The sequence below is a fragment of the Papaver somniferum genome, unplaced genomic scaffold, assembly GCF_003573695.1.
Source record: "Papaver somniferum cultivar HN1 unplaced genomic scaffold, ASM357369v1 unplaced-scaffold_125, whole genome shotgun sequence".
NCBI lineage: Eukaryota > Viridiplantae > Streptophyta > Magnoliopsida > Ranunculales > Papaveraceae > Papaver > Papaver somniferum.
In genome coordinates this window covers 10328747-10338590 of record NW_020621603.1, presented here as the reverse complement: position 1 = coordinate 10338590, position 9844 = coordinate 10328747, and the positions used below count along the sequence as shown (strand labels likewise).

Genomic DNA, 9844 nt, shown 5'->3' with positions numbered 1-9844 from the left:
GATATAAAAAGTAATCACAAACACCTTCGTCTCATCGTTTTTGATTCCACGACATCTTGTTTCGCTACCATATGATTAAGATTGTTGTGAGGTGATTGATTAATCTAGGCTGTTCTTCGGGAATATAAGACCGGATTATCAATTGGTTCCTGTTCTCCTTGATTATTATCAAAAGATGGAACAAAAACTTTTAGGGTTTTTCTGTGGGAGACAAATTGATCCTTTGATAGACTTGTCTGTGTGAGACAAATTTGTTTATTGTTAAAGCCTATGATTTTGGGTCGTAGCAACTCTTAGTTGTGGGTGAGATCAGCTAAGGGAATCAAGTGCGCAGTATCCTACTGGGATCAGAGGCGTAGGGAGTACAACTGCACCTTGGATCAGTGGGAGACTGATTGGGGTTCAACTATAGTCCAGTCCGAAGTTAGCTTGGAGTAGGCTAGTGTCTGTAGCGGCTTAATACAGTGTGTATTCAATCTGGACTGCGTCCCGGGGTTTTCTGCATTTGCGGTTTCCTCATTAACAAAATTCTGGTGTCTGTGTTATTTCTATTTCCGCATTATATTTGTTTATATAATGGAAATAATACAGGTTGTGCTTTTGAATCAATCGATTGGAAATCCGACCTTTGGTTATTGATTGATATTGATTGATCCTTGGACATTGGTTTTTGGTACCATCCAAGTTATTCCTTGTGTTTGATTATAGACTCGCTGATTTCTATTAGCTTGAGTGAATCAAAACAAGAGAGAGATATTAACTCTTTGAGATACTTTTACATAGATTGAGTCTAACTGTCTAGTTGATTCTCTAGAAAGTGTTTCGGAGTTTGTCCATACAGATTGCTAAGCGAAGTATTGGGTGGTGTTGTTAGACCCCCGCTTTATCAGCTTTAACCAAAATATGGATGATATGGAAAGGCGATGTAATAGAGTTTTTGAATCAAAAAATAGATCACCAACACAACTATCTCAGGATATCCAAAGTCATCTTCTTTTTTGGACTAGAAAAGGCACTAAACAAACTAAGCAGTGTAGGAATACATCTCCTAGACCTATTTGGATGGCACCTGAGACCAACTCACACAAAATTAACATTGATGTCGCTTGGGATTCAGCTATAACCCCCTCAAGAGTTGCTTTAATTTTGAGAAATGATGCAGGAATCTTTGAAGTAGGCAGAGCAGGACCATCACTCTTAATAGATCCACAAGAAGCAGAAGCAGTAGGAGTTTACCAGGCATCAGTATGGGCGAAAGAAAAGAATATCGGCAACTTCAGCATTGAAGGGGACAGTGAAAGCTTGTTCAACTACTTAGATGGAAAAAACTCTGAGATCTCTTGGAGAAGTAAAGCTCTATTAGATGAAGCCTCTAAAATCACTAGAGATTGTCATAACTTTTTGGGTTTTTATTTTGTGCCTAGATTAGGAAACGAATCAGCAGACTCACTTGCTAAATATGCTAAAACTTTATCTTTTGTCGCGGACTGGAATGTTCTCCCTCCGACTTGTATCTTAAAATAGCTTGCAGTAGATAAATCTAATATAAGAAGAACCACACAACTCTCTATATTATATGGCTCTAATACCTCCTTTGGAGTGCTAGCTTTTCAATGAGATGCCTTATTCTCAAAAAAAAAAAAAAAAAAACTCTCATGAGCTTTTTGTTATTCTTTGGTTCGGACTTTTTATTTAATAAATTTCTAATTACAAAACAAAAAAAAACAATTTAAAATGCAATTCAAGCGGCACATTTCATCAAGGTTAGGATTGATCTAAACGGCCCATATTATCAAAGGGCCCATATTATCACAGTTACTAAAATATGTTTCATTCTTCGTGCAATTTAAAATGCAAAGAGAGGTTCAAAGTTCAAACATGGCTATCAAATGGAAAATTTGATTGAGGCCCGTCAAACAGTTGAGCCTAGGGCTGTCGGCCATCCCGCTCTAGGCCTAAGACGGCCCTGTCCCCATAAGAACAAAGAACTCCATTTTACATGCAAAATTATGTCACCCATTGAAATTTCAAGGTTGTTGGAGGCACGGTTGTTCTCCGATTTTCGAGTCTCCATGATTGCATAAGAAAGGAGAAGCCAAACTTCCTCATCCTTGTTTTTGCCTTCCGAGGTTTTCCACTCTGATAGTTGATTTTCAGAACTTCGGCGATGTATCTGTTTGATCCGGTAGAGTCCATGTACGGACAACATGTGGAAGTGCTTGCCATTGGGGAAATGGTCGCAACACCTCCCTCACCACGATCACGAAAAACATCATTGACCAAACCTCCTCTTATTACATCTCGGCTGCTGCTATGTTGAATCTGAACGGGATTCTCAGTACTATCACTGTTGATGCTAATGCTGCTAATTCCTTTTTCTGCCGCCAAGAGATCCAACATCTGGTCAACTTTGTGAATACTAACCAAGAGCTGTCCAACATCACACCATATTGCGGCTTGCACATCCACTTGAAAACACCTGAACAAGTAACTATCCAGTTCAAGTATTTTCTCCGAATACTTCTTTTTCGAGTAGAAATCCCAAGACTTAACTTCTGAACAACTCTTAATTAGGAGTTTCCCTTCCCTTAACGCATGTACCAATTTCTTTAGTTCCGGTCTTTGTCTATGATCGCTCCCTCTTGCTTGATCTAGTCGCTTCATCTCTGCAACTTTGGGTATCACTGATTCTAATGTACTCTTTAGTCGTTCTAAGCAAGGATTGAAACTCAATGCTTTATCCTTGGCATCAAGAACTGTTATCAGTAGATCTGATACTGTTTCTCCCACCAAAGCTCCACCGATTTGTTCTAAGGACATTTTAACAAGAAGATTTTAAAAGCTGAAAGTGCCGGCCTAAGCCTTGCCAAATGCAGGATTTCACTTTAGTTGGAGAAAATTTTCATGGTATCTTCTTCTTAACATTACGCAACTTTAAATGAATAAAAATAGCTGCTTCGACTCCACATTAGAGCCGTGTAAGTGATGAGATTGCCGCATATTAAAATGGATTACACAAAAGTCAGGATGGAAGAATAGACAGGTTATTTTAACTAACCGTCCAGAATGAAAAAGAATAAAATGACGTACTAAAAGGGGATAAGAACGAAGAAAATTGCGGAGTGCAAAGCAAGATATACAAAACGGAACACAAAAATTTACACAGGAGAAGAAAAAGTAAACAGGCAGGCGTAAGCGCTTACCACACCACTAGTTGCAAGTAGAGGTACTGATTCTACTACTGGGAAAATCTCTAAATGCATTCCAAATGTATAACACCTATTATCTTACATAAAACTCATATACAGAAACCCTATACAACATCACTTAAGCTAAATGTCCACTTTCAACAATAATCCGATTGAGATTCATAGAATTCACTAGGACAAGGTGACATAACCTCTTCTAGCATCTGTAGAGTTCGATTGGCATCGGTGCATTTTGCAGCAATCTCAAGAAGCGCTTCTAAAGTGTCCACATTGGCATCTGTACACCTTGTATCCACAATATCCTCTAACCTGTTCTCTCCCACCATAGTGTTCATCTGCAATAACAGTGAGGGCAGACTAAGATGCTTATTCTTTTGCATGAGGGAGAAAAAGTAGACGTGGAAGTTCGAAATGCTTACCCAACCAACAACATTCAATCCCCTCTTGATAAAGGTCGAATCAGTAGGTCTCTTTCCAGTTACAAGCTCTAACAAGAGAACTCCAAAGCTATAAACATCCGATTTCTCAGTTGCCCGTCCACTTTGCAGATATTCTTTACACAAAGCATCAAGAATTAGTCCACCAGTTGGACCTGAAATGACAGTATATATGCATCTGAAACCTATAATTGATGAAGAAACTAACCTGGAGCTAAATAACCAAATGTTCCAGCAACGACAGTGGTGACATGTGCATCCTCATCAACCAAAAATTTAGCAAGGCCAAAATCAGACACTCGTGGTTCTAGATTTTCATCAAGGAGTATATTGCTAGATTTTATGTCGCGGTGAACTATACGCGGACAACAATCATGGTGTAAGTAAGCCAATCCTCGTGCTGAGCCAAGGGCTATCCTTAAACGAGAATTCCAGTTCAAGACCTGTTCTTCTTCACCATCTTCTAAAAAAAAAAAAACATGAAGGCAGAAATCACACACATGACATGAGAATTCAGTTGTTTCTAAGGATATTTGCTAAATAAGGATGAACTTACCATGAAGTAAATCATCTAGACTACCCAAAGCCAGATAATCATAGATAAGAAGCTTGGCAGAAGGAAGTCTACAGTAACCTCGAAGATTAACAAGGTTTATGTGATTGATACTGCCCAAAATCTCAAGTTCTCTCTCAAAAACTTCATCACATCCTTCTCGACTCCTATCTATCCTTTTAACAGCAAATGTACTGCAATCATTCATAACCATTCTGTATACAGTGCCAAATCCTCCAGACCCCACTACATGTTCTTCATCGAGTGACTCGAGCTTTTCAATGATCTCAGATGAGGAATATGGAAGGTCGCCATGGAAAGTAATAAGCCTTGCACCTATTGAGATAATGGAAAACTAAATTATGTACATACTTTATGCACAGATAGAGATTTAGGAAAGAGAAAACACAAATCCACTTACTTGGGTCGGGATCAACTTGTTTATTGACTTCCCTGTACTTCTTTGCTGTTCTTTCCTTCTTTGATAGTAAATAAATCCATAGGAAACTTAGCAGCACAAGAAGTGCAAGACCCATTGTAGACATTGCAGCAATAAGAACTCCATTGAGATAACGAGAAAATAGCTTAGAAGGAACTACAGTTCCGCCACCAATGTCAAATTAGTGTCATTGTGTCAGTAATGAGATAGTGAAAATCTTGTAACAAACCAGCGTAGCGTAGATATCTAGCTTTACCTTATAAGATTAATTCTGGTAACAACACTATCACTACTAACGGATTGGAAAATTTTGGATGTCATGAAATAAATTGATGATATCCTACATCATACCTGCTGTTTCATCTTTTTCTGTGTGTGGTAAGACTGCAGGGAACCCTAGTGATCCAAGACATGGCTTCTGAAGTTGCAGGCCACAAAGGTCTAAATTTCCAATGAACCTACACATATATACAAATCCAAAACTATTTTACGTAAAGTATAACAGAAACTTGACACGGGAACCAAATCAAAACTATATTCTAAAAGATTTTTGTTGGGTGTGTGCAGTTCTTGAAATGTAGGTAACATAGACCGTTTTATGCTGAAATTTGTGAAGTGTAAGTAAGTATAGTTGTAAATATGTCGGAAACAGCTGCAACCTTCACTCCCTGAATTTTTCTATGACATACAAGACATGCACTTTTAACCGCTTACAACCAGAATTTACAAGCACAAGAGAAGAATCACAGTATGAAGAGATGACTTACGACTTGTTCCCAAAACCGACAAGAACTCCAACATTTGGGATTGCACCGGAGAAAAAGTTAGTTGACAAGTTTCTGGAAAGCACAAAATCGCACCATATCAAATAATACCAAAACAGCACTTACCCATAAGCCAATCTATCCACAAAATAAATGCTCAATAACATGAAAATTAGAACGGATGACAACTTACAAAAAGCGCAACCGAGTAAGACGACCAATGGAGGGAGGTATGGATCCCTTAAGAGAATTGCTCGATATATCCCTACACACGTGCCCAAATTGTACAGTGAGCTGGATAATCAAACACATTTTCTTGCTCCAGTAAAAATGACATGCCTACCAAATTAAACCAAATTGAACACAAGATAGATACTGGATTCCGAATGACTTACAATATGATAAGATTTGTAAGATTTCCAAGCTCAGGTGGTATACTTCCTTGAAGATAATTAGACCTTAAATACCTAAAATCAACAAACCAAACCCATTAAACAAAGTTAAATAGCTAAGCAAATGAAGCTAATACTAAATTCAGGCACTCAGGAAATGTGAGAAACACTTACAATGCCCTGAGTTCCAAACAATTAGAAATTTCAGTAGGAATGGTTCCATGCAAGCTATTCTGATGAAGTGCCCTGATACAAATTAACAACAACAATCACACTCAATGACCAAACTTCAGTTACTCTTAAACAGTAGAGAAACAAAAGAGTAAAGTGATACTTACAATCTCTGCAATCTCCTAAGCTTTCCAAGACTAGGAGATATTATCCCTCCAAGCTGCATATTTGCTAAATTTCTGAAAATCCAATTAACTAAAATCAGTAAGAAAAATCTTCAAAATTTCAGCTCAAGTAAAGGAATGTTGGGGAGTGAGTTGAAGAACATACATAGAACTAACAAGATTGTCATTCTTATGACAAGTGATTCCAGTCCAGCTACAAGGAGATTCATCAGTATATACCCAGTTATCAAGTAATCTTCTACTGTCATTCAAAAACCCTTTGATTTCCAACAATGCCTTACCTGAAACTCATTAAAAAAAACACAAAAAAATTAGATATAAAATCAAAAAGTGAATGGAAAACTAAATTACAAAAAAGGGTTTTTCAAAAAATTTACCATCTTGAGTTAGAGCTACAGAGTTAGAACTTAAAAGGGTTATTAAGATAAATGTTAGTAATGAAATGACTAGAGCCAAAAAACCCATTTTTCTTCTGATGAGATGAGATGAAACAAAATGAGGTTTTTTTGCTGTTGGTTTCTTTCTAGGATTCTTGTATAGTTATCACTGTTGAAGAAAAAGAAACAAAGATCATGGAAGGAGAAGTCATTAGAGAGAGTAAAGTAAACCTTTACTGTGGTTTTTTTACTTTGTTTGGGTGCTTTTGTTTGAGAGGGGGAACATGAAAAATGTGCTTTCTTACTTTTGTTGGTAGCCGTTGTTGATTGGAGCAGCATCATTGATTCTCCTTGGGATGTAGACTGGTTATATATCGAAGGCCGTATAGGGAGTACTTGAGTTGAGAGGTGAAACTTCGAGAATGCTGCAAGATGTACTGAACTACTGATGGGTTACTCGAATTTTAAGGCGACAGGCATTTATTTTAGTTGTTCTTTTTCAACAGTGGTAGTTGTGAAAGTTACTGTTGGTGCAGTAAATGCGACTGAAGAGTGAAGTAGACTGGTCTCTCGCATTGGATGGACTACGGGAGTTGAAGTGTTATTTTGTGACTTTTTACCGGGGACTGAGGACTATCTTCTGACTTTTAATGGACCCCACCTTCCGGAATCTTGTGAGAGAAAATGTTTTGGTGTGGTATTTTTGTGGTTAATTTTTTTTTTTAACTCAAAAAGGGCAAAATATATTAAGAAATGATTTCTTACCAACACAATAAGAAAAAGATATAGTTACATGAAACAGGTAGACTCCATTATAGTTAGGGTTGCACAAAACCGAACCTAAACCGAAAACTAAAACCGAAACCGATTTTTTAAACCGAACCGAAACCATAACACAATGGTTTCGTTGTGGTTGTTAGTTTTGAAAAACCGATTAAAGTGGTTTCAGTTTCGGTTGTTGCTCAAAACCTAACCGAAAAAATCGTGAAAACCGAATGATATATGCATTGACTAATTATAACCATTGATATTGATAATAGTAAATCGTAGCCGTCAGAATTAGGTATATTGATTTCATCTTTTTCTTTCCATCATAACAAATTCTTTCTTCTTTCTCTTTCACTCTTTCTCTCGGCTGCTACTGCTTCTCTTCTAGCACAAAGATTCACCACCATCACCAGATTCATCGAATCATCGCCATCTTGTTCTTCTTATTCTTCATCATCTTAGAATCCACTAAGTAATCACAAATATACCATGCAAGGTTCCAAATCAGCACCCTTGTAAGTTAATCTTCGATTTTCTGTGATTTTTTTTTTTTTTTTTTTGGTTTTTGATTCTGAACATGGGTTTTCATTAAGTTTATGAATTAAGGTTAATATGTGGGATAATTTCGTTTGATTGAATTGATTTAATGGTTTTATATGTTTGATATTCAGGTTTCAGTGGTTGAACTAAGGATCCGTGCTCTCAATCATCTTTAGGGTTTCTCTCGATTTTGAAGCTAATTGTTGTAATTGGTAAGCTTTCAAGAGGTCTGAGAAGCGATTGAGTTTGATTTTAGGTTGATTAGGTTTTTTATTGGGTTATCAATTTTATTTGAGGTATTTGAGGAATCGAATACATCAGGTTTTGTTGGTGTTGATAAATTTTTCTTTGTTAATTGCAGCGCAGGAAGCATTAGAGATTCTTGGCAATTTGGAGTCATCTGTACAACAAGGTACTGGATTGTTTGTTGGTATCAGATATGATGATTTCTCAATCTTTTTATCTTTTTACCAAATAATTCATAACAGTTTTATGCCCTTCTTCTTCTTGTATTTTCTAAGTATTGAATCCTTAACAAATGTTTAGGATTAATAAGCAAGTTGTGGGTTGTTGGGAAACAACTAAGTTGTTTGTTGTGCATATCTTTTTCGTGTCTTTGGTTTTAGATGGGACCTGTCTTATTCTTAGAGAGATAATAGTTGTTGAATTTCTAGGCAGGTTAAGTCTTTGCATTTTACTGGATGGGAACAATTGAATTTCTAGGCAGGTTGTTTGTTGTGCATATGCTCCTTTATCTAGTACCGTGAACATGTGAGAGTGCTGATCTCTTGTTGTACATTTCATAAAGAAATTACTTGGTTCAGTTCTTGTGGCTTGTTTAACATAGTTTGAATGTGTATGGACTGTGGAGAGTTAAATATAATCTCAGAGTTACACACATTCGGATTTCCCCTCAACAATGTCTTTGCATTTCCCTTCTCCGTCTTTTTAACATTAAGATAGTTAGTCATTTTAAACATTTAAAAGAGACAGGAAAACAATTTGATATCTAGCATTTAGACATTAATGTTGTTGCCAACATAGTGTTGGTGTTATGTTGTTGCCAACTGATCTATCTAGATTCCGGGGTATGTTTTTGCCACTGTAATGTTGAGATTTGCTCACTGCATAATATGTGAAGTGCTTTAAGAACTGAAATTTCTTAGGTATATTGAAACCCTGTTTGACATGGATTCTTAGGTATGTTGAAACCCTGTTTGACATGGACTTCAGCAGTATTGAGTGTTTGGATATGAAGGAACATAGATAAAGGTGGGTAATGTTGGGGTTTACAGGGAGTCTTTTATTCATATAACTAGCTTCTACTTATGTGCAGGTACTATTACACCATTCTATGGAAAATGCAACACCAATCGGCAGACGACGTCAAGTTAGGGCTGCAGTATGGGATCACTTTATTATGGAAGTGCCACCTTCAAAACATGCAAAGTGTTGTCACTGTAACGCTAGATTTGTTGCTGATCCTATGAAGAATGGGACATCTAGGTTGATTTTCCATCTAAAAAGATGTAGGTTAATGCTTAATCAGATAAGAAATTGATTGAAGTCTACTTTGTGTTAGTATTAGTACATGATTGTAATCTTAAAGCATTAAAATTATGTTTATGGCAGGTTCAATTTTGTCAATTTCATGTTACTGACATTTTTATTGAAAATTTTACCTGTCGGATATCAGAAACCGATGAAAATGAAAGACTGCATATAAATCTGTCGGTTAACCAAAACCAAAATGGTTTTATGCAAAACCGATTCAAAACCGAACCGAACAAAACCGAGTAAGCTTAATGGTTTCACTGGTTTTCAGAACTGGAAAACCGAGTACTTTGGTTTCGGTTTAGGTTTTGCCAAAAACCGATAAAAACCGAACTATGTGCAGCCCTAATAATAGCAGAGCCACCAATGAAGACATTACCAAAATGCTACCAAAAAAATAAGGAAAAAAATAAGATCATAATTAATGCATGATCGCCTCCCAATTATACAAAATG

At 36.8% G+C, this 9844-nt stretch overlaps 1 protein-coding gene and 1 long non-coding RNA gene across 3 annotated transcripts; one reads left to right on the top strand and one right to left on the bottom strand.

Moving 5' to 3' along the window:
• Positions 1–1767: 1767 nt before the first annotated feature.
• On the bottom strand, positions 1768–6720 carry LOC113331584 (LRR receptor-like serine/threonine-protein kinase FEI 1). 2 transcript variants are annotated; one of them, XM_026578286.1, is made up of 13 exons: positions 6528–6720; positions 6296–6431; positions 6133–6204; positions 5969–6040; positions 5798–5869; positions 5596–5667; positions 5406–5477; positions 4990–5096; positions 4621–4794; positions 4203–4535; positions 3855–4109; positions 3629–3762; positions 1768–3544 (listed from the first exon to the last, which is right to left on the bottom strand). In XM_026578286.1, exons 1-13 carry the CDS (start codon positions 6613–6615, stop codon positions 3347–3349), a joined length of 1785 nt encoding a protein of 594 aa, XP_026434071.1. In that variant the 5' UTR covers positions 6616–6720; the 3' UTR covers positions 1768–3346. The 2 variants fall into 2 exon arrangements, with proteins under 2 accessions (XP_026434071.1, XP_026434072.1); XM_026578287.1 differs by having other exon boundaries at positions 3855–4106; positions 6528–6615.
• Positions 6721–7620: 900 nt separating this feature from the next.
• LOC113331224 lies at positions 7621–9525 on the top strand. The gene is made up of 4 exons (XR_003350810.1): positions 7621–7810; positions 7967–8047; positions 8197–8247; positions 9172–9525. It is a non-coding gene; the product is annotated as an uncharacterized LOC113331224 (long non-coding RNA).
• Positions 9526–9844: the final 319 nt, after the last annotated feature.

Bases quoted from the DNA above. Each gene is read 5' to 3' on its own strand.
- LOC113331584 (XM_026578286.1), bottom strand. From the start codon at position 6,615: ATGGGTTTTTTGGCTCTAGTCATTTCATTACTAACATTTATCTTAATA. The intron at 5,870-5,968 runs GTAAGTGTTTCT...TGTTGATTTTAG, and splicing joins TGTTTGGAACTCAGGGCATT to GTATTTAAGGTCTAATTATC. The intron at 5,668-5,797 runs GTAAGTCATTCG...GCACGTGTGTAG, and splicing joins CTTACAAATCTTATCATATT to GGATATATCGAGCAATTCTC.